General features: G+C 47.5%; 1 protein-coding gene across 5 annotated transcripts in view; it reads left to right on the top strand.

Moving 5' to 3' along the window:
• RERE (arginine-glutamic acid dipeptide repeats) overlaps nt 1-27212 on the top strand; it is a 418258-nt gene that overhangs the window by 337205 nt on the left and 53841 nt on the right. For all 5 annotated transcript variants that reach the window (XM_027060523.2, XM_027060521.2, XM_027060518.2 and 2 more), the window contains one exon: nt 23925-24005. In XM_027060523.2, the coding sequence (XP_026916324.2) occupies nt 23925-24005 (81 nt within the window). The remainder of the gene's footprint in view (nt 1-23924; nt 24006-27212) is intronic.

Raw genomic sequence — 27212 nt, 5'->3', positions numbered from 1 at the left:
AACGACAACCGAACTGAGAGAACAGAGCAGAATGGCTGGAGGCCTCCGTGCGGCCCGAGGGCTGAGGAGTGTGCCCACACCGGGTTTCATAGCTAAAGTGTGCGTCTGGAACCTGCTTTGTTTGTTTGTTTCTCTTTTAAGCGTATCCTCTGTCATTCTGGATCCTTTTGTCAAACGTTCAGAGATCATGACCCAGAGAACACTGGGAAGGTCTCTGTCCTGGAAATGGGGGAAGTGCCTGTGCCACACTGAATACCTGCAGCTTTGCCGTCGCTGTCCGCTGTCCTGCGCGACTCTGCCACCCGAGGGCACGAGGTATGTGGCTGAAATGCAGCGCACTTGAGCTCTGGAGGAAGGGAAGAGCTTAAATCACACCCTTCTCTCTCCTCTCTGGAAGGCTCATTGGGGTGGGACGTGTTCAGAGAGAACGCAAGGCTGGACGACAGTCCTCAGGCCGCCAGCCACCTTTGAGATGTCGAGGAAGTCAGGTCCCCTCCTTGAGCCTTAGTTTGCTCTGTAAGAAATGACAGGGAAGGGAAAGGAAGGGCGAAAGGGCACACTTTGCAACGGCCCCGCAGGTGTGTTTGCCCGGAAATCTGGACCTGATACCAATTTCCTCCTGCCGACCACGCCTCCCTTTCACTTCCCAGGTGCAAAACTGGACTGATAGCTTATCTCCAGCTAACAGAATCATCTCTGTTTAAGAAATCTGAAAGCACGTATGCCCACAGACTCCTGTGTCCTAGTGCTAACTAAGAGTTCTTGGCTTCCTCGCAACTGGTTTGTCAGTTTTGATTGTAAATTTATTCTTCTCATCTTCCCCATCAGCAATAATAAAACAAAACCTCTGGACCCCAGAGATGCATGAACACCACTTGGGACCCTTGATTTCATCAGCCAAAAGCTGTTCCAGACTCTCAAAGTAGCTTAAAGTTGGGATGGACTCTGAATATTTGGATCCTCCCTCTCTGCCCAGTCCACGAAAATGAAATGCTCCAATCCTTTAGCAGAAACAAAAGTTTGAAAATTATTTTCTGGTTGTCCTTTGAGACAGCCCAAGTTCTTTGTCAGCTTTCCAGTTTTTTGACCCCGGAACAGCCTGACCCTGGTAGTGTGTCTCCCTCTTTAGAACTCTCTGACTTCATAATCTGTTCACATTCTCCCCCTGCCCCCCAGCCAGGCTCGCTCGTGCGCTCTCTCTCTCTCTCTCTCTCTCTCTCCTGTGAGCACTCTCTCTAAAACCCCTGCGAAACATTCAAAGGATCCACTTAGATTATCTTGCTTTTAAAAGGCAAACTTTTTCAGATGGATCATTCACTTGCTCGTACATCAAGAGGAGCCAGTAAGCATCATGCCATGTTATCCTCTGTTGGTTTGAAATAATCTCAGGCACCGCAGAAATCCGTTGCTAGAAGGATACGCGGGTGTGAGGGAGGCACTGTCCTTCAAACGAGTATCTTGACAAAAGGAGTGATGGATTTGTGTAGTTCAAAACCAAACCTTATTGTCTGTTTCTGGATAACCGACTTTAGATTTGCCTTAAGTACCATTATATGGGAGGGGAGGGCTTTTTTTCCTACTTTATATTGAACTTAATTCCACTGCCTTTCCAGACCTCTGCAACGTTCCGCTGGATGCGTTTGGAGTCTTTTTATCCACTGCTCACTGTCGTAATTCTTCCTCTAGAACCTTCTCTTCCTGCTGTCGTTAGTTTAGCTTTGTGTTTTAGACACAGATTAGAAGACAGTATTGGTTCGCCATCCAAGAGGAAGGGAGCTTATCGCTGACTGGAGACAAATAAACTACGTTTGTTCTTCAGCCACTAAGGTCTCTGCAGGAGTCCCCACTGACCTTGATAATTGCCTGGCTGAGTGGCATCCCTGACTGATTTTGGCACTGAGTGTACACGCGTACTTGAGTTGGCTGTTGTCGCCACAGGCAACCTGGAGAGGAGACAGCAGCCACACAGTTGGAAACTTTCTGAGTGGCCCTCCTGCTCCTGGTGTCGTGCTGGGGCCCACGGGACGCGCGGGGCTGCACTTCCACTTTCCACTGTCGGACGGGGAGATCAGGAAGGGCTCTCGGAGGAGGTGTTATTTGATAGGAACCTGAAAGCATGGGTAGGGTTTCGCCAGGCACGGTGGATCCAGGTTAATGGCAGAACAAAGGCATAAAAGAATGTGAGTGGCTGCTTAATAGCCAGTCGCCCAGTTTGGAGCTATGGGTGGAGGAGTGTCTAAGACAGCTGTTGATTCAAAGCCACCCACTCTTTATGGAAAGAGAAGTTTATGTTTAACTTAATAGAAAATAAGGAATAATTACACATTTTTGAACGTGGGGAGTGATAGGACTGGGGCCACCATTGAATATTAATCCAGCAGTAACGGTGGTAAAGTAGGTAGAGAAGGGAGTTAGTGGTTCTGGAACTTGGCTACATGTTAGAATCATCTGGAAAACTTTAACGTTTCTCAGTGCTAAGACTGTATACTCCAGCCTGGTTAGACCAGAATCTCTGGGGTGGGACCGGGGCGTCCATGTTCCAGGCTATGGACTGTGGTCCTAGTGAGAGATGTTGAAAGTTTATAGCAGTGATTCTCAACCTTGGGAGCACACTAGACTCACACAGGGAACTTTAGTGCATACACACACACACACAAAACAGAGACTTGGGTCCCACCCCAAGATTCTGATTGAATTCATCTGGGATATGACCAGGGCATTGGGTTCTAACACCCAGCCGAGGTTGTGGGGTAGAGGGAGGGAGAAGCAAGCAGAACAACTAAAACCAAGAACTTCCAGGGCAATCCTAAGACCTTTATTCTGTGCCAGGTGCTGTTTTGAGCACTCGGCTTGCACCGACTGGACTGACGTGTCACAGAGTGATCTGGAGAGCCTGCTTTCCGGTCCAGCTCCTCCCTTGCTGTACCACGTGGTGTCTCTAGAGAAGCCTAGCCGATTGGAGGTGGGAAGCAAGGAAAGGGTGGAGAAACACCATTCAGGCTTCGTGTTTTGGCCCGAGGGAGGAGACTGGTGGTACTAGTGACAAAATCTGACATCGGGACTTGTTTTAGAGGAGACGGGAGTGTTTGTGTTAATCTTCAGTGACTTAAAAAGATGCGGGTGGATCCAGCTGTTAGAAATGAAGGTCTAAAGGTAGGAGAGATTTCTGGTCTACAGGGAAAGCTCACAGTTGAGGAGACCGGAAGCTGGCTCAGGGTCTCAGCTGCTAAGTAGCAGAGCCGGGAGCTGGTGAGTCATCAGGGATAGCAGTACAGACTGAAAAGGGACTTTCTGGGGGACTCTTATGTTGATAGGCAGAGGGATGGACAAAATAACGAAGTCAGAAAAGGCTGGAGAAAGGTTTGGACTCCATACTGTTTAATTTGTTAACCGTTATATTGAACTCCTAGGATACGAGGAGTAGTTACTTTTTGTTTTGTTTTGTTTTTGTTTAATACACGCAGTCATAGGACTGAGGCTGTCTTTGGCATAACTCATGTGAAGGATTAGGGGAGGAAACTGGTACAAGGTCAGGATGCTGAGGCACGTCTCATAGTATTGATGACACCGTTGAAATAACTGATAATGGGTCCCAGGCTTCATTCACAACTTGGGGAACCGGGTAGAGGTGGCAGAAGCATCGAAGGGCTGTGGGTCGTAATCAAGAAAAAGATTTTGTGGGATTCCTGGTGGCAGCGTAAATAAGAGAAAATGTCCAGGTTTTCAGGGCTGCCCAAATGTGAAGGTTGGCTGTCAGTAGGTGGCTAGGTTGGAATGACGGGCACTGAGGATGGTGATGCAAAAAATCCAGAATATTAGGAGGGCTCTGGGCAAGATTCTTCATGTTCCTGAGAGTGCTGTCGAAAGATAGGATAGAGAAAGGGACTCTCAGCTAGGTGTAGGATCACCGAATATGGGCGAGGGAGACTGGCTTTGTTGGTTGATATTGTGACAAGAAAAAGCAGCTGGAGGCGGTAGATGATGTGGTCAGAAAATGCTGGTCAGACCGTGGGAATCAAAGAATGCACAGAACTAGGCCTCTGACTCTGTTACTAGAGGGGTTGTGAGGGATGCTGTATGGGTCATGATGTGAGGATGTTGTTGCGGGGGGGGGGGGGGCAGGGGTGAGTGTGAGGGCATTTGGAGAACAGAAAGAAGGGAGGGAGGGAGAGAGAAGACAATAGGCCTCCAGGGGACACAGTATAAGGGGCCAGTTGGGAGTTGCTAGGGTGAGCTGTCCTTAGCCAGAAGTAGGGATTGGGATGGGAGTAACAGGGGAAGGGGTGGGAAGGAAACTTGTGGCGTCGATGGTCATTTTAGGTCCCACGGCCGGGGAGACAGAGACCCCTCTGCACTGCTCTGCTTCATGATGTGCTTCTTGAGAGCAACCCATCTCTTACGGCGTCCCACTCCTCAGCACGGTACGCTAAATGCCAAGTTGGGTTGAATTGGATCAACATCTAGAGGTTGAAGAAGGAGGCAGGATTTTGTGGCTAGAACATTACTTAGAATTTAAGATGTCAGATGGGAGCAGTGGCTCCAGGATATGTTGTGCTATTTGTTTCCTCAGTCGCTCAACAAATGTTAGGCATTTAACAGTGGACCAGGTCTCGTCTAAGCCTTGGAGATAAAAATAACATTGGACATACTGTCCTCAAGGAGCTTGTGTCCTATTGGGGAACACGGACAAATAAACAAATTAACGTAAACAACACGATCCACGTAGATGCTACGGAGAACATAAGCCAGTTGCATTCGGGGAGACTGAGTAGGGCAGGGGCCGTGTGGCCGGGGAGCTGCCTTCTTCAGGGCAGCGGCACCCCATTCCACATCACTGTGCCTCCAGGTCTGGACAGATCATATGCCTGATAATTCAAGTCAGTTAATTAGGAGTGATACGCGTTTTTGGAACAATCGAATTACTTAGCCCCCCGTCTGGTGACTTTCGGGGTCATGTCTCAGTTGCCTATAAACTGTTCCCTGTCAGGACCAGATAAATGCCTTCAGGACTTGGGAACTTCTGAGGGCTCAGAACGAACTGAATTTGGCTAAAAGGACAGGTGGGAACTTGGCTACAGAAATAAAATCACGTAGCTGCGTGAAAGTCTATTCGTTTCACCCGCACGGACGTGCATTTTCCAGTATGGGGGACACGACAGTAGAATACTTCTAAATGACTAAAAGATTCTCTAAACCTTCTCCGTGACTTTTTAGATTGGGGGACAGATTAGAAGAGCAAGGTCTGGTTCTTGTAAAATGTTTGCCGAAGGCGGCTTTGGGTGCATGTTGTCTGCGGCCAAGAGAGAGCGGGGGTGGGAGGGAAGCTGTGGTTAAACCCAGAAGGAGGTTCTGTCTAGCCTGTGTGGTTCCCTGTAGATGTCACCACCATTTCATTTTCTTCAGTGCTTCTTAGTATGATGTTTCGCCAAAAAGGCCTACGAGCCTAAAGCCCCCCACCCCTCCAAAAAAAGGACACGAAGGAACTTGATGGGCCGGTGATTCGTTTCCTCATTGTAAAGAACATTTCCTTCATCCTTTATTAAGCCACAGGAATTTTTCCCACCGTTGGCCACCCTAGACTGTGTTGAGAAGGTCCCACCAGCCCTGGCTGCCGGTAGTCACAGCAGTCTGGATCCTCTGCCCGCCTGGGAGAAAACTCTCAGGCCTCGTCTCAGGCCTCAGGGCTGTCCCTAAATTAACCAGGGGAAAGCAACTTCCGGTCTCCTCTGAATGTTTGCCACCGTTGTGTCCTGTTACTTTTGGGTTCGTGATTTGCTCAAAAACAAGAAACTCCAGTTTCTTCTCTTTTTTTCCTCTCTACCCCCTCCCTTCACTTCTACTTGCCTCAGATAACTCCTCGTGTGTCTATAGAAAACCACGTATTAGTAATGCAGTTAAAGTTTAGTGGTAGAAAACAAAAGTGTCGGTAAACCTGTGTCTGGTTGAATCTGTGCTTGAGACCAGCTGCTGCACCTTCGGCAAGTCCTTGGTCCTCTGTCTAAGAAATGAGAGTATTAATTAAATAATTAGGTCTTCTGTGGCCCTCGAAGGCTCAGGTACTGGTAATAGGAATTGTCTTTGAAGAAATATTTATTAAATACCTGACTTACGCTTATGCAAGGACTCTGACAGATGGACCCCGACAGGACTACCCCACTTCCAGGAGAGGGCCTCTAATGGCAGTGATGGGCTTGGGTGCCCAGAACTTGGTGCTGACTTGGTGCTGGGCACGACACGGGAAGTTCCATGGCAGGGTGCACAGAGAAGGATGACAAAACATAGATGCGGAACGGCGAGTAAATAAACCTGTTCAGGGTCATACCGGTGGCGAGCGAATCAAAGCCACCAGCCCAAGGATAGCTCCTTAGTGATGTTGCACAGGATCCCCGGGCAGAATACCGCGTGATGAACCGCTGAGGCGCGGGAGGGGTGTGGGACACGTTCGGGGAGCGGCAGGGACCCGGCTCTAGTCGAGTCTGGGGCAGTCGCCGTGGGTTCTAGGGACCTGTGCGCATCACGACCGCTGCCCTGCCTTCTCGAGCTCACGCGGCACGGTGTCCCCGTGAGCCGAGGCGAAACCTCCCAGTCCATTTCACCACATCTCCTGATCCACACACTTGAGGGTGGTGGGCGCTGAGTCCAGGGCGGGAGCAGGGAGAGCCCGAGCTCCTGGATCCGCACACCGAGGGGCTCGAGCTCCCCGTTTGCCTTCACCTGGTTCTGTCAGGTGAAGCCAGAGTCCAGCACATCCCAGCACTTCCAGCTGAGGCGCGGAAGCACGCTCGGCACTCTCCGCGGTTGCCGCCTCTCGGATGAAGCTAACAAAACAAACAAAACAGAAGTCTCTCTTTCCCGTGAAGCCCCTAAAAGAATTTTGCTTTAAAAGCCATACGTTTCCTTCCAAGTTTAGATTGGCATATACCTTTGTCATGATAAGGATGTAATTTCTTGCATATAAATAGTGACATTGAAAGCGAGACTGCTCCATCACTCTTAAATCTATCCAAGGCATTTTGAACACCCTCGCAATTTATACGCGTTATCATCTATCTGAAAATACATACGAACGGGCTCCTTTTTAGCAGTAACATTTTACGTTCTATCTTTCCTTTCCCTCCTTTCGCTTCTGTAACTAGGAGCTTTTCAGTCCACTTCCCCGCAGACCGTATCCCAAATGTAAAAGCATCTCCTGCCTGGGAGTCTCTTGTCAGATCAGCCTTTCATACTCTGCCGCAAAAAGGCTGCGTGTCAAAAGACGCGTGCGTGGTGTTATTTCCTTTAGCAACAAAGCTCTAAGTGTTAAAAAGGGAAGTTCTCTCCAATTATGTCATAATAATTATTAGTGTCCAGTTTATCAAAACAAGATGTTATATATGTTGATAAAAATTTTACTTTTTGTTTAATATTTATCGGAAATACGATAGACTCGGTTTTTTAAACGAATTCATTCTTGCATGAATATTGCTTATTGTCAGAGTGAGGCCGTGCTCTGCATCGGTTTTATTCTTATTTTTCATGTATCTGTAGATATAAGTGCTCAAAAACCTTGTGTGCCTGAATAAGCAGATGGGAATAATAGTTTTGTTACGGTGTCACTCAATAAGTCGAATTCCTTCCGTAACAATGCCAAAGAAACAATTTATCATCAGACTTGGTTTGCAGTGATCTATCAGATGACACCTCCGCTAGGTCCTCCTTCATTTTTGTTGAAAGCAAAGAACTGGAAAGTACCTGACTTGCATAAGGCTTTCTTATCGTGACCTTAGAGTTAGCCACTGTGTCAACACCAACATCAGTATTTTGAATCGATCCTTTGTTTGCTGCCCTGGCGTGTCTGTATCAGGGGCAGTGCTGCCTAGGAGCATTCCAGATGGGAGAGGGGTGCCTTTGTGCTTGTGAGGGGAGGGCCGTCGTGAGAGGACCCGGGAAAACACGGTGCCTTCCTCGCAGGAGTGCGCGCTCGGGCAAGTGGATGCTGTCGGGTGAATTTAGGAGGGACAACATCTGAAAGTGGAAGGTTTGGAAATGCATTCCCTTGGAACCATTTGGGTCTGTGTTTTTGTCTGCACACCCCCTGGTGCAGACTGAGAACCCACAAATCTTGCCTACCAGGCCCAGTTGTAGGCACTGGGAGAGCCCAGGGCAAGTCAGGCCCTGTAGGATCTGGGCTGAGGGCACGGAGAGGGCCGGCCAGCCTGGGAGCCTGGCAACCATCTTCCAGGGTTCGGTCAGTCAGCCTTGGGCAGCGAAACAGGCTGTGCCGTGCTGAGATGAGTAAGCGATGAATAAATTGCTGTCCTTGCCCTCCAGGAGTTTCTAATCTGAGCCTGTACTACAAAAGAAAACAAAACAGCAACCCTCACCGCCCGCCAAACCCACAGAAAACAAAACTCTCTGTGACCTTGTTATTTAACATGCTAGCAAAGTATGTTTGTTTACATTTTTCAATGTTTTGATAAGTGGATCTCAATACAACTGGTTTTATTTGTAATGCCATGTATTTTATTTTAAGCATTTACAATCATTTTTTGGAAGAGGTTAGGCCTTTCCAGACTGCCACAAGTGCCCATGGCACAAAAAAGGTGAAGAACCCTGTTCGGAGTGCTGGCCTCTTCCAAATCCCACAGAATCAGTTTCCAAGGAGTCCCAGATGACAGTTTCAATACAGTGGTTTCGTGGAAGGACGCTGCATAGAGTTGATACTCGGCGGCACCACAACACCACAAGCTTGGTGCGCGCACAGTAGACGTGTGAAGTGTTGCAGCGGGGGCGCCTGGCCGGCTCAGTTGGTAGAGCCTGTGACTCTTGATTTCACAGTTGTGAGTTCGAGCCCCGCGTTGAGGTGGAACTTACTTAAAAAAACATGTTGCATTAGACTGTCAGACCTCAGACCTGGTATCATCAGGCATCATCTGAAGGATCTGCTGTAATCCAGTTTATAGTCCAGTATTAGGGAATCCCACCACACCCAAAGACACACACACACGCACACACACGCACACGCACGGCCACTTGCCAGAGCTGGAGCGTTCGGAAGGAGCAAACTTTTGTTGTCTCCAGAATGAGTTTCACACAATTGACAGTGTTCTTGGTTTTGTTCTTAAGTAGTGTAGACCTGTGGCTTCTCATTTATTGTTTGGCTCGTTTTCTTGAACGTCTCAACATTCCTTTTCTTCCTGGTGCTTCCTCCGGCAGCTGATCTGCCCCATGCACCAGGGCTGCTGACTGGAAGCTGCGGTGCTGCATTTAGATCCGATTTCTCACATGCTGCTGACTTGATCTCATTTACAGTTTCACATTTCTGTTGCCATACACTGTGTGATCCCGGCCTCCCCGCAGCTTTTTAACAATTAGTAATCGAGCAGGAAGTGTGTTTTTATTACAGTGGCCTTTTGATTTTGATGTTACAATCGTGTAGTGTTCAGCAGAGAGCAGAGGTGGGGAAGTGGCTCTCTGAAACACATTTTTGACAGAGAGAAGTCTGTTGTTTCAGCCACTTGGCTATCTGTCAGCGGTTCTCAGACTTCCCCCTTGTGTCGGTTGCCTGGCAACCCAGGGCTGGAGCAATCAACCCGTGGCCGTGCTTTTCCAGGCCCGGATCGGGAGATGATTTATCGGTGGAGCTGTGAGCACAGTAAACCCACGCCTCAGAGATGGACCTTTTTTTTTTTCCTCTCTTCTTTTTTAAACCAGGAGTTGATACAAACCATATCAAGAAAAAAGAGAAAGAGTGTCAGTTGGAGAGTTCTGTTACAGATTTTTTGAAGAATAAAATTAAGGCCCACAGATAGGGTGCTTGTTATTATGTGTCTATCCATACGTGTATAGGTTAATATTTTTACTTAATTGGATTATTACTCTTTTAAAAATTTTTCTGTCTTACTGGAACCTCAATAATTTAAAAGTTAGTGGGTTTTTTTTGTTGTTGTTGGTTGTTGTTTGTTTTTTTAATGAGGATGCTTGGGATGCAATCTTTCCATGAGAAACTTAGCCCAGGCAATGTTTAGTTACTTGCCCGGGGTCATCTGTGAAGCCTTGATAGAATCATGCATGGACCCAGAGCCCAGCTTTCCTGATGTTTGTGTCTGTGTTCTTGATTTAATACAGTAAGCATCCACTACTGATTGCTTTTCTCCCTATCTTTCAAAACTAGTTGTAGAATCCAAAGATCGTGCTTTACTATATATGTTGTGTTAACAAGTACTTAAGCGGGCCTTCCTCTTTGTACGTGTCTGCATCCGTGTGTTTCAGGAGAGCTGTCATTTTAGGACGGGTTACTTCTGAAACTTCCAGATTCTTCTTACTTTCTGCTTCCGCCTACACTGCTTTCTTTTGCACCCCTCCCCCATTTGTAGTTGCAACCTTTTAACTGTGAAAATTATCCCATACTGATTGATTTTTGCTATAAAAGTGGGTTTTAAAGTTCTTCTTGAGGTTTCTCCTTTATAGAATCTCAAATTCTAATATTGCAAACGAGGATGAAGAGGAATTCATTTTGGGGGGCGTTCTGCACAGGGCAGAAGACTCTCAGCCTGACTTAGCAGCCTGAGCAGTTAGTTTAAGCATATCTTTCTGTAAAACTTTAAGGAAATACTTTGGAACCCAAACTCCACTCTGCATGCAGCCCAGTGCGTCCCACTGTGTATGTAAATGTGCTATTAGTATGTTTGTATTCCTTATGAATATACAGATCTAATCTGTTTGTGTAATTTACACACAGCTGTGTTCATGCTCCCTTAATAACAATATTTCCAAGCAAGAGTGAGGTATCACGGGAGCACTGTTGTTCCAAACAAAAGCCGCCAGACAGCCTTGTGGTGGGGCCCATTACCAGGCCCTGATGTGGGACCCTCCCTGGAGGGGCTCTCTTGTGATAGCCATCCTGCATGGGGATAGCATGTGACCTAATGGGGTGCCTATAATAGAAAGAAAACAATGACTGCTGGTTAAGACAGGGTTCTGCCTTATGACCAAGGCTTGCCTTTTGTCATTGAAATACACTCCTCCCCCCCCCCCCAAACCCCCATCATTCCCCTACATTTCCTAAAGGAATAATTGATTTTCCTCCCTTTTTGGAGATTGTGTAAAGTGCACAAGTTCAGCGAGGAGCCCTGGCCCTTATCATGTGGTCAAGAAGGGGAAACAAAGTCCAGGAGCCCAGGAACTGAAGTGGGCCCCCAGTGCTGGTCAGGGCCTCAGTTTTCCCTGTTTGGCAAGAGGGACAGATCATAATTAATAACTTCTGGATTTCGGCTACGTTCTTCTGGAAGGCAGGTTTCACTTAATTTAAAATAACAAGCCTTTATTAATTGTATTTAATTTAGGACTACATGTATGATATCATTGTCCCTGATTCTAACAGTATATGTATTTTACCTCCCTAATAGAAAACTGTTAGCGCTTTGGGTATTCTAATGTTTTACAACAAAGAAGGATCATTCAGGCAAGGCCTGTGCTGGTAATAGTACCCACTAGCCGCACAAGGCCGTAGGGCACCTGGAATGTGCCAGTCCAGCTTGAGATGTGCTGCACGTGTAGAATGCACACTGGGTTTTGCAGACAGAGTAGGAAAAGGAGAATGTAAGACATTTCATTAATATTCCTTACATTGGTTACATGTTGAAATGATAATACTTTGGATATTTCAAGTTAAAATGTATTTTTAAAGTGAATTTTACCAATTTCTTCCTAAAATCTGACTCCTGGAAAACTAAAGTTACATATTTGGCTCGCATTTGTGGTTCACATTCGGTTTCTTTTGGGCAGCCACAGATCTAGACTCTTTTAGTTACCATTTTTGCAAAAGGCTTACTCACTAAAGATTTCTACTTCTTTTTTCCCTTGTAACTTATAGACAAGCCACATTTCTTTTTTGAGTTTCCTCTTCCTTCCTCCTGTGCTGAGCTCTACTTTTTAATGGCTTATTTATGAACCACTTTACAGGGACATTTTTGTGGAAATTTTATGGTGGTTTTGCAGGGAAAGAAGGGGCCTCTGATGCCCATTTGGGTTCTGTTATTACTGTCGGGTTATTTTTAATTTGGGTGTAGCTGGGCAGCCATTATTGGCAAGAGGTATTTGTCTGGCGGTATTTCTACATCTGTTAACGCTGCTGCCTAACTAGCCAGTTCTCATGTGACTTGAAAGTGCATTGAAGCATTCTGAGATTCACCCCGTAGCGGTGCTTTGTTAGGCCTGAAATCGTGACAGGACTTCCACGTACTCAACATAATCCTCTAGACTCAGAGAGGTATATAGACAAAGCCGTACAAGCGGGCTCAGTGGCCTCTGCTAGTGGGCCCAGTTGCTATGTAAACCATCTCACATGAAGTCGTTTTCCCATTGGGCATGTGGTCTTTGAGTGAAGAAATGGAGTAACTTTCATTTGACACTTGAGACCACCCGGGAAAGGTTTAACACCGAGGTGTGTTGAAAAGAAAATGGCTGGCGTCCCTCTGGGTGCCGAGCTGACATCATGGAGCCGGATGGTGTGGTTTCTGTAGCGGGACTCGGACATTTGAGCGCACGGGAAAGTTGGTGTCAAACCATTTTGTAGGTAGTAATTAGAGAGTTGGAAGCTTAACGGTGAACGCAGATCAGGGGGCGTTGAGTCAAGTCAACAAATGGCTGGCAAGTCAAATAGTGTTATGGGAAGACGAAACCAGCTCACCTACAGATAACGTTCATTTACAAATCCAGCCCGTGGTTGTTGATCCCCTGCTGTTTGTGTCAAGTGCTGTTCTAGGTGCCAGAGATTTCGTAGTAGACAGATTTTCTCATGTATTCAGTATCATATACATCCTGTCGTGTCATATCGTAAGGTAATAAGAGCTCCGTGTTACGTCAGAATATTATACAGAGTGATAAGGCATGCAGATTGTCTCACGAAGTCTAATTGCAAAGTTCTTTACTGGTTCATTTAAGTAATAGTTGACTAACGTGGAGGTTACAGTATTTTGTGGTTTTTGTATTGAATTTCATAGTGGTTTCCTATTCCTGCATAACACATCACCCCAACAATAAAAATTACCTCAAGTTTAAACAGCAGTATTATTTTATTAGCTGTCATAGCTTCTGTGGGATGAGAATTTAGGAATGGCTCAGCTGTGTGGCTCTGACTTGGGGAGCGGAGGGGGCCTTTGTGAGGTTGCAGTCAGATGGTAGGTGGGGTCAGAGTCACCTTGAAAGTTCCTTGACTCACAAGTCTGGACGAGGACTCAAACGGCTGAGAACTGGAATGGCTGGAACTTCTGAGGCGTCTCTCTCTCCCCCTGTGCGGTCTCCCCAGCACAATAGCGTCAAGATAGCCGCACTCCTTAATATGGTGGCTCAGGGCTCCAGAGACAGGTATCTGGAGAGGGAGAGCCAGAGCCAAGCAATACAGTCTGTCACAAATATAAAGCCTTTGTGGGAATGTGTGTTTTAGTTTGTTTTTGTTTTAAATAATATATGATCCTTGTCTGTGAAATGAGAGTTTTGACCAGGGCTGGGTGCTCTAAAAGCTTCCTTCCAACTCTAACATTCTCTGATCGCGCTATTATTACAGATGTGGTAGGGACTGGGGGCTGACTGACAGCTGCTTGGCTTTTGTAGGTGTTTCTGGGGCACATGAGCTGGAGTCAGCTTGTGGGGGTGGTAAGGAGTCTGCTGGACCCTTCTTGCTGGCCTCAATTGACTTAGGACCTGGCACTTGAGTCCCCCTTTGTGTTCTGTTTCTGTAGCTAATCTTGCAGGGGCAGGGATATATAGAACCACGATTGAAACCAGGCTGTTCATGATCACAGTACTCGTGAATGAAGGAAGGGAGAAGGATCAGGGCAGGATCATGTTAGACCTTCCCCCATTCTCAATCTTATGCTCTTCAGCCTTTGGAAAGTTAGAAAGGAAAGGAACAAGAAAGAGAACACCTCTGTAACAGCTAAGCAGCTGCCATATTTGATCTAGAGAGGACTTCTTTTAGACATGGACAGGCTCAGATTTGGGTTTCTGTTGTAAGTACCATCAAATCTTTAGGGATGAGGCAGGGAAACAGGTGTCTTTTTTTTTTTTTTTTTTTTGCTAAAACTAAAGTTATTTAATGTTAAAGGTATCTTTGACTAATCATCTGAACTTCCAAGTAAGAAGTTGAGAAGACATGTCCTCCATTAACAGGGTGTGTGTGTGTGTGTGTGTGTTAAATTATTTAAGTAATCTCTATACCCTCTGTGGGTCTCAAACTCCTGATCCTGAGATCAACATTTGCATGCTCCTCTGGCTGAGCCAGCCAGGCACCCTAACAGGGTCTTAGTTTAGAGAGTTCAGCCATCCTGTCATCTCTGTGTAGGAGAGACGCTCCCTGCCTCACTGTGGCTCCCAGTGGTGGAGAAGTAGAGGCACCGACTGTTGAGGATTCTATGGGTGGTAGAAGGCCCGGAGGCTCATCTCCCACAGGGGCGCACAGGAGCCCCGAGAGAGGGGGAGTGACCTGTTTAGGAGGTGGAGTTACGTAGGGCAGAGCCGTGTTCTCTAAGCTAAGTTGTCTTGTAAGCAAGTTTTTAACATGGGTATATAGCATATAATCCCTGACACAGGCTTTTGCTTCAGAAAGCAAGAATGTATATATAACATTTTTTAGATATTTTTTTTTTTAAGTACAACACCTTTGGGGTGCCTGGGTGGCTCAGTCAGTTGAGCATCCAACTTCGGCTCAGGTCATGATCTCACGGGTCCGTGAATTCGAGCCCCTTGTTGGGCTCTGGGCTGACAGCTTAGAGCCTGGAGCCTGCTTCTGATTCTGTGTCTCTCTGCCCCCCTACCACTTGTGCTCTGTCTCTCTCTCTCAAAAACTAAATAAACATTAAAAAATTTGTGGGGGGGGTGCCTGGGTGGCTCAGTCAGTTGAACGTCTGACTTCAGCTCAGGTCATGATCTCACAGCTCTGTGAGTTTGAGCCCTGCATCGGGCTCTGTGCTGACAGCTCGGAGCCTGGAGCCTGCTTCAGATTCTGTGTCTCCCTCTCTCTCTGCCCCTAACCCACTTGCATTCTGTCTCTGTCTCTCTCAAAAATAAATAAACATTTAAAAAAATTAAAAAAAAAATTTTTTATAAGTACAATACCCTTAAATTCCTCTGATAGGAGTAGATACAATAGAATTTTCTCTCTACCTGGATTCCAAGCAGTTAATCCAATTTTGAAACTTTATTTACTTCTCCACCCTTCCTGCTTAGCATTGGGGCAAGGTACTTAATTTACCTAAACCTCAGTTTCTCCATCTGTAGAATGGCCCCAGTGACACCGGTATTGCAGTGTATACTGAGGAGGATGTGGTCTGGGACCCATCATTTCCACGTTGAGATTGTGGCGTCCTGAGTCTGTGAAAGATATTACTCTGAGTAGAAAGTATAGGTGCAGATCTGAGGTAGGGGAAGATGTCAGATACAGGAGGAGGGTGCCTAGGTGGCTCAGTCGTTTAAGCATCCGACTTGATTTTTGGCTCAGGTCATGATGACACAGTTTGGGAGATTGTGGAGCCTGCTTGGGATTCTCTCTCTCCCTCTCTCTCCGCCCCTCCCCAGTGTGTGCGTTATGTGTGCGCACTCTCTAAATAAATAAATAAGTAAATAAATAAACATTTAAAAAAAAGATTTAGAGATTTGAGAATCATCATAAAAATGTGATTATTGTTTTACATTCTTGTCTTGTTGGCTGTTTTTAAACTATACAGCTGACCCTTGAGCAACACAGGTTTGAACTGCACTGGACTGCTTACACGTGGGTTGTTTTCGATTAATAGAGTACTATAAATGTATTTTTTTCTTATGATTTTTTTTCCTTTTTCCTTTTTTCTCTCTGAAGTAAGCTCTACGCCCAGTGTGGGGCTTGAACTCACGACCCTGAACCAGCCAGTGCCCATGCCTTACGATTTTCTTAATAACATTTGCTTTTTTTCTATCTTGCTTTATTGTAAGAATGCTGTAAATAATACATATAGCATACAAAATATGCATTAACTGACTGTTATTGGTAAGGCCTCTGGTCAGTAGTAGACTATTAGTAGTTAAGTTTTGGGGAAGTCAGGAGTTATGCATGGATTTTCAACTGCTGGGGAGGGGTGCGAGTGTCCCTAATCCCCACGTTGTTTCAGGGGTCACCTGTAACCAGTTTAATGAAACTATAAACTATCCTGGAATAATGCTAGTAAGTTCAGAGTAGACTTCCAAAGTGGCATCAGAAATCAGGAGCACGTACTAGAAACCCTAGAAATGCCCACCAGGGCTTTGCTGGCATGTCTCCTCCCAGACAAATGGATTCTGATACTGTTCATTGAACAAGGAGTTCCTTACTCAGGTCACCGTTTCTTCAATGTATTAAGTATTTAAAACCAGAAACGAAATGATACTTGTCAAAGCATTGTCAGTAGTATGTCTCCGGCAGGAAACGTGTTTTGAACATGAGGTGATGGGAATCTGCAACAAGCAGGATTGGATGGATGGAATGCAATAGGTTCCCCTCTAGTGGTTGGTCAGTAAGAGCCATTGGTGAACTGGTAGAGGCAACACGTAACACAGATGTTTTGGAAAGGCTCTCATGTCTTCTGCTTGGCATCAGTGTTCTCTCACCCTGCCCTGCATTCACACAGGCCCGCACTGGGGACACATCTTCGACTTTCTGCTGCTGCTCTGTCCCTTCGGAAGGGCCGTGTTCATACTCCTCTTACTCCCCGCCTGGCACGTGGACTTGCATTTTTGTATGGGGGGGGGGGGGAGGGGAGAAGGGGGAGGGCTGTAGTTGCTTACTTGCAGATCTCCCTGCTCTTCAGTCCCCTGGGAACCAGTAAGTTATTAACATAAAATTTTGTGCAGAAAACAGGGTAGAGCAGAAGGAGCCATTTTCACAGTGGGAATCATTTTAATACCTACAGTGTTTTCCAAACAGTTATGTAAGAGGATGGAGTAGAAATGGCTTCTCTAAAATCCTGGTGAGTTTCTGACTGTGATACACTAGTTAAAATTCACCAGAGGGAGTTAATTTTGAAAGCTCTCAGCCAGGGGTTAATGCAGAGTTATCTTTTAGCCATTTTTGTAGCATAGCCCTCTCTTCCTGCTTCTTTCTCTGCTGCAGACACAGGTCAGAACCAGCACTTGAGATGAGCCATGTTGGGAGTTTCCCCTGCAGACAAGAGAGATGGGCACACCTTACCTTAGTCTTTGGAAGACGTACTCCCAGCCCGGTACACTTCTGTGTGCTCGCCAACTTGATATGCAGAGTAACGTTTTTGAGATAGGTGGGGCAGGTATTTTATGGCCAGTTTAAAAGGCGAGCAAACTGAGGCAAGAATAAGTTGACTTAGGAGAGTATAGCCTGTACATGTCCATTTATAGACTTGGGGAAAACGGTTAACTCTTTAAATATAAACAGTCAAGGGACTCTTCTCGCCCCCCCGATCCACACCCTGTGCCTGACTCCATTCTTAGCCCTCACCCCATCCCTGAGGCTCCCCAGTTGTCCACATTTGTCACCCTTGACTCGCCCGCCCTGGTTCAAGGATTTGCTGACATATGGTCAGTTTTCCCATCTGTAAAATGGAGACATCAGTAACCCCTGCCTTGACGTAAGGTTGTTGAGATGTTTAAGTCAGTCCACACACGAGGAACCATCTAGACAGAGCCTGGCATGTTGTAGCACTGCCCCGTGTTAGCTCCGTGTGTGTTGTCATGTAGTATGGTGTTGCCCTACTCTTTCCATATCACTGACACATAACGATGAAGCTGCCTGCCCTAGGCCCACCCTGCCACCCTAAGGGTGGAGAGGATCAGCATGCAGGCAGGCCAGGGCACAGGGCTTGGGAGGCTTTGGCGTGGGGCAGGCTCAGAAACAGTGTGAGGAACTTTTGGACATCTGGCTTTGTGGTAAGAGAGAATGTTACTGCACTTGGGCCCAGTTATACTTATTCTTACTAATTATCTCCCGTTTCAAAAAAGTTAATTCCTATTAATTATATCTTGTTTATCAAAATTTTCTTTACGGAGCAGACAAGATCCTAGGATTTCTGAGTTTAGGCCTCATATTTCTTCCATTCTACTAAGAATGAGAAATAGAGTTTTGTGTTGCAGATTCTATGAAAACCCAAGTTTGTAACAGTAAGTACTATGTTCAGGTAACTCACTTTCTTTTTTTTTTAATTTCAAGTTTTTATTGAAATTCTGGGGAAATTGGCTTCAGGTACAGAGTTTAGTGGTTAATCACTCACCTATAACATCCAGTGCTCATCATCACAGGTGCCCTCCTTAGGCCCTATCGCCCATTTAGCTCCTTCCCACTCAGGTAGCTCACTTTTTAAAAACCAGGGGTTAAATGTTCTCTGCCAGGAACTTATAAGTAGGTAACTCCTGGTGGTGAGACGAAGTTTCAGCTCAATAATAGGAAACTGTAGCAATTTGTCTATAAACTGGAGCATAATTATGTAACACGATAGAGGTGCTACTTATCACTCAATGGCAGTCCTATTACAATATATGAATTCATCAAATTAACATATTGTACATCTTAAATGTATACAATGTTACCTGTCAAAATCTATTTCAGTAAATAAAAGGAATAAAAACCGGAGCCCAGTCGCAAACTAAGTTGTGAAACAAAGCAAAGGACGGCCTCCTTGCCGTAAATAAATTTATATTTATATTTGGATCTCATCTGGCTTTGGAGTTCAAAAATAGAAAAGGACTTGTTTTGTGCTTCCAAGGAATGCACAGCCAGGTTGATTGGAGACGAACAGCGCCAGAGAAACGAGTGCCGGCACCCCCGGACCCTGGGCTCCCAGGGCTGAGCGGGCCCGGACCGCGAGCCTGCGGAGCATCAGAAGCAGGGCTGCTGAGCCCCCAGAGCCACGACTGAGCCAGAGTTACTGCCTCGTGGAGGAGCAGTCTTTTGGCCCTCACCCTCTGCACACCAGCAGCCTGCTATCTGTGCGCCCCGCCAGGGACAGAAAAGCTAACGGGCATAGCAATAGCGCATGAGGGGTTGGAGCTCAGCGCTGGACATGCTGCATTTCAGTTCAACTACTAGAAGGCTGATGGTGCCTGTGACTTTTCACTTAGCGGCTTACGGTACCTGTCTGTTTTTTTTAAGTCAGTAGTGTTAATTATTAAATTAAAGCCCGAAAACCTTCACGGTCTTCATTTGAAGAGAGATGAATTAATAGAGGGAAAAGAGCCTAAGGCCTCAGAAACCCACTTAACACACTGACCTATTCTCATCCTTGACTACTCTGAGTGGGTTGGCTTTGTTTCGATTTTAAAGGCTACTCTACATTTCTGGTAAACCACAAGGTAAAGGCTGGTCTCTGAGAAGCAGATGTTTTGCCAGTTTTGAGGCCTTGTGGCTTTCCATAGAGAAGTAACAGTACAGGCCACATGAAGCTTTTACTTCCTTTTTTTTTTTCTTCTTCTTCTTTTTTTTTTTTTTAAATGGGGCCAATGGTGCTTTTGCACTTGATGGCACAGTCATTGATAACACATGGACAGTGGTGGTCTGTGTTCACCACCAGATGGCAAATTCATATTTCTGGAAGTAGTTAGTTTGAAATATCTATGAGACATTCAAGCAAGTGTTCCCGCTGGACTTGGACCATGATTGAGCCTTAGAAATACTAGGGAGAATCTTGGGTGATAGTGAAGACCAGTGGGGCAGTGGCATTCCCACTAGGAGGGGGTTTGGAGACCAGAAAGCCTAGAACAAAGCCTTGGGAAGAGCTCCAACATTTAGAAGTTGGGCAAACAAGTAAGCCTCCTGATAGGAGGAAAATCAGGACAGTTTGGTGTCGTGGAGCCAAAAAGGTCAACTCTGTTGTTCGAGTTGAGGACGGATTCTTTGGCTTTTAAAGTCTCTTTCCATCTTGACCACCCAAGGCCAGGCCCTCGTCATCTCACGGCATATTTCACCTCGCATCCAAAACATGCGAGCTCCACCTGCCTAATGCTATAGGGAGGCAAAGTGTTAGAAGATGCAGTTCCTGTCTTTTCGGGGCTTCTGGACTCTGTGTACATGAAGCCTTATACAAATAAACAGCTGCCGGGTGAATGGGATCGAATGGTCAGGCAAGTTTTGTGTCCGAGTGGGAGGGACTTGAGCTTGGGTTTGAGGTAAACTGAAAGCATCTTGGGTAGGCTGTGGAGAGAAGTAATAAAGATGCCCCAGAGTCTGGAGTTCAACAGAGGGTGCAGTACGGGCCAATTGGCATTATTGGACATCTGGTTGGAAAGGTAGGCAGAGACAGGATCCTGGAGGGTCTTGAATTAAGGGTTAAGGGGTGTAAACACCATTTTGAAGAGGTTAAGGAGCTGTTTTTTTAGGTAGGGGCTTGGGGGCAAGACAGTATGGGACTCAAGACGAAATGTGTGGTTTTGAGAAACTCCTTGGCAGAGGCTTATAGATGGCCAGATGGGGGAGATGGGTTAATAGCGTAGCTAGTAGGAAAGAGGGATAAGGGCTGGGCCTGGGAGTAGCACTGGAATTGGTAAGAAAGGAGGGCTTTGAACGCTGAGGACTTGGTGATTTGATGTTGGGGCCAACAGGAAAGGGCAGAGTTACATGCAGTGGTACCATGGCCGAAAATGGCTTCCTCTGTAGACTCTTACCTCCATGTTACAGAGAGAATCGCACTGCGGGACGTGGAATTTGCATTCTGCCTTTGCCTCTGAAGAGCTAGGTGACCTTGGTCTGGTTACCTAACCATCTGTGCCTCGGCTTCCTTTTCTGGAAAATGGAGATAATAGTAGTACTTCCTTCTAGGTTGTGAGGATTTTGAATTAATACATGTGAGGTTCCTGGCACGTAGTAGGTACTTAACAACCGTTAGTTGAATAGATAATATTTGGTGATTACATCCTAACAAGTAGAAGAATCCAGACTTGAACTCAGGTTTTCCCAGCTCTGTCACATTACCCCGGTGTCTCTCTCAGCTGCTGCCTTCATTGTGCCAGCCTCTCCTGGCGTGAGCCTGTTGTACGTCCTTTGGCATCGGGCTCGTATTCAGACTGCATAGTCCTGGCCTTCCTCCCTCTGACTCACGCTGCCCGGTCGCCCACCTGAGCTTTGTGTATCCTCTCCCTCTCCTCTAACCCACTTGCCGTTCTGCACCTCTGTGTTTCGTGGCGGGCCTTCCCACCCTCCTCCACCTGTGCAAATGCTGTTGGTGCTTCGTGGTCTGGCCTGTCTCCCTGTCCCGGCGAAGGTATTCCGGACTACAGGAGCCCGTCCCTTTTCCTCGTTCCCCGCTGCCCCGACGAGTTGTGCTTCACTACTTACTTTATGCTCGGCTGAATGAAGCCTCAGGTTGTTCTGTAATGGCTTCACACACATTTATCTTACCTGCTAAAAATGAATCACAGTTTTAATAAAGGTCTGTGGCTGCCCCCTTTAAAACATAATTCCTCCCAGTGCTAGATGCTCAGTAAATACTTCGAGCGGATTAAGAAGCATTAATCCTGGTGGCTGAGGTGGAGTTCTGGCCCTCCTCCTCTCCCACCCGAGTTGGTTATCTCACCAGCCTCTGTAACTGGTCTCTGCCTTGCAGCCAGTTTGTCCCTACTCCATGACGTAGGCCACACTGCCACGGGAGCAGTCCTTCCCCAGTCCTTTCGTGGACCACACACGCTCTGACTTCTCTGCTGGCCCACAGTTAGCACCCTGACCCTTCAGCCTGGCTCCTGGCTCAAAGGCTCTCTGCAACCTGATCCTCTCCTCCCTCTTCAGTCTTATCTGCTGGCACTCCATTCTGTATACCCTGTCCTCCTTGCAGTTCCCAGAATGTTCTCTATGCCCTTCCTGGCCGACTCCTTTGCTTGAAGCTCTGCTGGAGCCCACCTGACAGGCTCATTCTTCCTTGTCACTTCCTGTAAGTCCTCAGCAGAGTAAGTTGCTTCCTTCTCCTAGTCCCCCCCATAGCCCTTTGTCCCTCCGCTGCTTTTCTGAGGGCCCAGAGATTGATCCCTTCCCTTGTGTGCCCGCCAGCCCCCCTGGAGCTCCCTGAGGGCAGGGCCAGCTCATTGCCTGGCAGCGTCCCGAGGAGATGCTCTGCACAGAGCCCAGGATGCTTGTTGATGCTACAAGTAACAGAGGTCACTCTGATTCATTTTAGAGGAGAGCTTCTTTCTCGTGCCTTGACAGATTTTTTTCCTTTGAACTGTACAGATTATACTGAAAACTGACAGTGATGAGTCATATCTTAGAAAGGGGGTGAAATCTGAAAATGCAGAGCCTCCAGGAATGGAGTAGGAGGTTGCAGATCGGTCTTGCAGGCCAAGTCTGGCCCTTCACTGAATTTGCCCGACTGGTCTCAAACACCGGGAGTGGGAGTGGGAGGGACTCTCCTCCCGGTGGGCAGGTGATTTATTGGCTGGGAAGCTTCCGCGGTGATTTAGTTGTGAAACGGCGCCCTGCGAGGTGCAGGCTAATGCCTGGGCCGGGCTGAGCGGCCGCCCACAATCCCGGGCCGGAAGGGACGGGCGAGGGTCGTCGGGGCCAGCCCCCTGTTTCGCAGCCCGGGGGCGGTGGGCGTGCGGCCGTCGCGCTGCTGACTCTGCCCGCCCGGAAGGACGACTGGAGACGGAGCGGCCTGGGAAGGGTCCCGAGTGGTGGCGCGGCCCGGCCCCGGGCCCCGGCCCCGCGGGTGCCCTCTGCTCGCGCTCGCCGCGGTAGGGAGGAAGTTTCTGCGCGCTTTGGCTGCCTGGATTTACTCCTGCTGTTCGGGGGGAGGAAACCGAGATACCAGCGCCTGGGTCCCGGAGGCTCTGGCCGCGGAGCCTCGGGCGGGGGGCCGGGCGGGGACGGAGCGCGGGGCCGGCGGGCGGCGCGGCGATCCAGGCCGCCTTTTGCAGCCGCCCGCGGCCGCGCCGGGCTCTGCGCGCCGCGCTCCAGCCTCCTCCCCCGGCAGCGGCGGCGGCGGCGGCGGCGGCGGCCCCAGCCCCGCGCCCCCCGCGCCCCGCGCCGCGCGGCCCCGCCGCGGTCACACGCCGAGCCGCCCCGGCCGCCTCCGCCCTGCGCTTTGTGGAGCCAGAGCCCGAGCCGAGTGACAGGCGCGGCCTCTCGCCGCCCCGGACCCCGAGTGCGGCCGGCGCGGCGTACCTGTGGCTGCGGGGCCGCCCGGCCGGGAAGTGTCGCTGGGGTTGGCCGCGCGGGACCCGGCCGCCAACCGCGAGCCCCAGGCCCGGGGCCCTGAGGTGGGGGGCCGGGGAGCCGGGAGCTGCCCCTACTGGGGCGGGGAGGGGCTGCCTGGAAGGAATGGGACAAAGTGAAAGTCTCTAGACTGCTGGGGTGGAGGGGCGGTGGGGAGCGTCGGAGGAAGGAGGGGGTGCTGATGGTTCTTTATTTGGTGCCTCGGAGTGGCTTTTAATGACGGCGATGGCGGGGCAGGCCAGCGGGGGTGCGGGCTTCCAGTGGGCGTCCGCGATATCGGTGCCTTCTTGGTGCATTCCTCGGATTGATGAAAGGGCCTTTTAACCCCTCTAGGGTGACCTTTTGGGGAGGTCTTCAGGTTTCTTTTTCCCTCTCTTCTGCTCGACACTCTGGGAAGCTTCGTTCTCAGGTGCAAAGCAGTTGTGCTGTTGTATTGAAACACGAAGCGTATTTGTTTATACCTCCGTGGACCGATGCGGAGACTGTGGCACAGAAGGCGCAGATTGCTTCTTAGGCTCACATCCAGGATGTCCTTCTCCCAAACCTGTCTGGTGTGTGCTATTGGGGTTCGAATGAGGCGGTCCCGGGCCTGCCCTGGCCCTGGGGGGGGTCCCAGCTGTGCTGCTGAAATGGTCTCCCAGCCTCGTCAGTATTCCCTAGCTCCGACTTTTATGGTTGTTATTCTGCTGATTGCAGATATCTTTGCTTTGCTGACATCCTGTTTTGTTTTTGGTTTTTACATCCCATTTGTTGTTTCTTTTTATCACAGAAACGCTTCGTTAAGGGGCTCAGGCAGTACGGCAAGAACTTCTTCAGAATTAGAAAGGAGCTGCTTCCCAATAAGGAAACAGTGAGTACAATTGGACTTTATGTAACTTGATTTTTTTCCTCTTTGCCCCTACTGCTTCTCCGCACTTGATCTTACGAAATGGTTTCCTTTAACCCTGCGCTGTGCTCAGACTGGCTGGCACTAGAGTCCTCATCATTTTACTTCCTTCACTTTTAGTTTAGCTTCTGATTTTATATAGTGAAGTGACAGATTATGCTTCTCCCCCACGAAGAAAGTGGACTTCCTTTGTAAGAACAGCAAGGTCTTTGACAACGGAGGGTCACTTGGGGGGTTGTCTGGGATGTTGAGCTGTTAACATCTAATTGTAAATACAGTGGCTGAAATAGGAAATGTCATTTACCACCAGTTGGATTTGGTTATTGACAAGTCTTCAACCAAACAACAGAATGAAAAGGTCTGTGGCTCACTATGCTTTGAATTCCGTTGGGACCTTTTCTTTCTTTAATGTTGCTTATGTTTTGAAGAGTAGTTTTAACTCTTTAGTTTTTGCAGCCTTAAAGGTTTGCACTTCTGGGGGGCACCTGGCTGGCTCAGTCAGAAGAGAGTGCGACTCTTGATCTTGGGGTCATGAGTTCAAGCCCCACATTGAGCGTAGAGCTTACTTAAATAAATAAATAATTTTTTGAAAACTTGGCACTGTTCATTGGACAGATACATATACAAGGATTCTTATAAATTGCTTAAGTGAGGCTTTTACAGATTCATTTGACATTTCACAAAGCTGAGAGCCCTGTCTCTTGCTAAACTTGGGGTAGGCAGATTTGCTGAGGAAACTTCAGAGGGAGGTTGTATGAACAGAATACCAGCAACGGATTCGGTCTCATTTACCTAAATTCCCTACAGGTGGGATTCAGGGGGAGTGGTTGGAGAGGCCAGGAGCGGGGTAGGGCCAGCCAAGTCCCGGTGTCTGTGGCCTAGGTAGAGCCTAGTAACCGGAAGTGCTTCTTAGGACTTGGGGGTGGAGGGTGAATATTTAGCCACTGAGCTGCTTTCACTTCATGCCTACCCTCCCTGAGTGGAATGAGGAGATAGATGAAGAGTATCCGTTACAGAAGTGGGTGGGTTGTTTTCGTTTGGTTTGGTTGGTCCTTTTCTAATTGGGTGTTGTTGGTTGATTGATTTCCTCTTATTCAATTTTGATTGTTTTATTCTGAGGGTTTGTTCTGTTTTGTTTTTGCTTTAATGAACTTTTTCTAGACACCTTTTCTGTACGGTACCTTATGTGAGCAGCAGTAGCTTGTAAGAGGGAAGAAAGGTTCTGAGATTTCAAGTATAGCCTTGTATAAATTGGTGGTTTGCATCAACCAGTCATAATGACATTGAACTTTTAATGTTTACTTTACATCTTAATATGCTGAGATGGTCATTTTGAGAATGGTTAAAAAAAAAAAAAAGAACTGTTTATAGACCTTGAACTAAAGTATATGTTGTCATCAATCTATAAAATCAACTTCTTTGGAGGGCGGGGATGGGTCTTCCTGGAACAAATTGGAAAGAAGTATTTGATGTGGAACAGTAAAAAAATACCTTTAAGTTTTCTGCGGATTTCAATCATTTAAAGTTTGATACGTACTTTTATAAAACTAAAATGTTTTACCCAACGGTGAGAATTTTGGTGTGGCGAATTGGAGCAGCCATAAGGTCCGTGAGTAGCTGTGGCCGGACGCAGTAGGCCAGATTGTGACCTCCCCACTGCAGTTTTCTGTCTCTGTGTCCTCTGCTAGAAGTTGCAAACCATGAGGAATTTAATACAAGATATGGCTTGACAATTATTTTCTTTCTGTTCTAAAAAATAAACTTGTAATAGCAAGATTAAGCATCTAATCTAAAATTTGCCGTCCACCATTTGGAAACACCAGGCAATTCTGTCTACCTTTTTATCTCTAGTGGAAGACAAATCTGAATAACTTTTAGCCTGGGTAAGAGGCTTCTAATCTTTTTTTTCCCCCCTTACTCTTGGTTGTCCCTTATCCTTACTGATGATGTCTAACTCAGTAAGTCGTCTGTCCTCGCCCACAGAGAAGGTGTTGGTACACCAGCCTTTTGAGCCGGTCCGCTGGTCTTTTCCAGGTGCCTCCGTCCTGAGACCCTTCCCCATCGCTGTCCGCCGTCCCTGTTTCCCAGCCTTGTGGCTCCTCTCCTCTCTCCTCCTCTGGCACCCAGCACCCTTTCTGTTTCCAGCCTCCTCATCAGGGCGCGATCATGGCCACTAACGGGACAGTTGTTGGCAGCACTGAGGGTGCATTCGTGGCTGACCGGCTAAACGTTACTGGTGTTCCGCCGTCTTTTTGCCTAGAACCGGAGGCAGGTAGGGCAGCTCTAGAAGTACCCTGATCACCTGGGAGAGAGGCACTCATTTTGTACTTTCCTTATTAGCAGCACAGCCCCGCTAATCATTCACGGCTCCTAGGGAGGGGAGGGCAGAGGTTATTTTTCATTTTTGCTGCACAAAATGAGAAAATTCCTTGGTTCAGAACTTGCTTGGTAGAAGTCTTCATATGGTCACGCCTCTCTTTATATCAAATGCATCTAATCTAGATATTTTCTACATTCTCTTCTATTTCCCAGAATTATCAACTCATTTCTTTGCTCTTCTCAACTGACTTGAAACTTCAGAAGGGTGTCAGCATCCAAAAGAACGCGCCTGATTGGGCCTGGCGCGGGGGTCATCAGACCTGTGTTCTATTCCTGGCCTTACCGGTAACTGTAGTACTTGATGATCTCTTCTAACTGTGCAGTCTGCTCTGAGCTGTCGGGTCAAATCCTGACAAGCATTCAAAAACTATTTTCCCTAAAATGGTGTTTCTTTGTGCGAGAATTTTATAGATGCTGCAATCTTTATAAAATGTTTGCACACCTTTGGCTGTTGCTGTGCCTGAAAGCAGAGTGATGGCTCTTGCCTCCTCTGGCACCTGCCTGCTCTGGGGCCTCAGGCAGATTATTCAGTCTCCGTCTTTTAACATCTGTGTCTGTAAAATGGGTGATCCTTCTAGCCCCTAGAATTGTTCTGAGAGTTTAAACGAGATAATGTCCGTAGAGTGCATTTAAACACTACAAAATGGGTCTTCTTCCTTGTCTACCCCAAATACTACCTGACGTGCGCAGTATGGGATTATTTTCCGTTTGTAACTGTGTTGAACCTGTGTGAGAAGAAATGACCTGTTTCTTACCATGTGTCTTGGGAAAAACTGTTTTCTTCGAAAAACG

This window comes from Acinonyx jubatus, chromosome C1 (assembly GCF_027475565.1).
Source record: "Acinonyx jubatus isolate Ajub_Pintada_27869175 chromosome C1, VMU_Ajub_asm_v1.0, whole genome shotgun sequence".
Lineage (NCBI taxonomy): Eukaryota > Metazoa > Chordata > Mammalia > Carnivora > Felidae > Acinonyx > Acinonyx jubatus.
The sequence above is the reverse complement of the archived record's forward strand: the minus strand, read 5'-3'. Positions and strand labels throughout refer to the sequence as shown.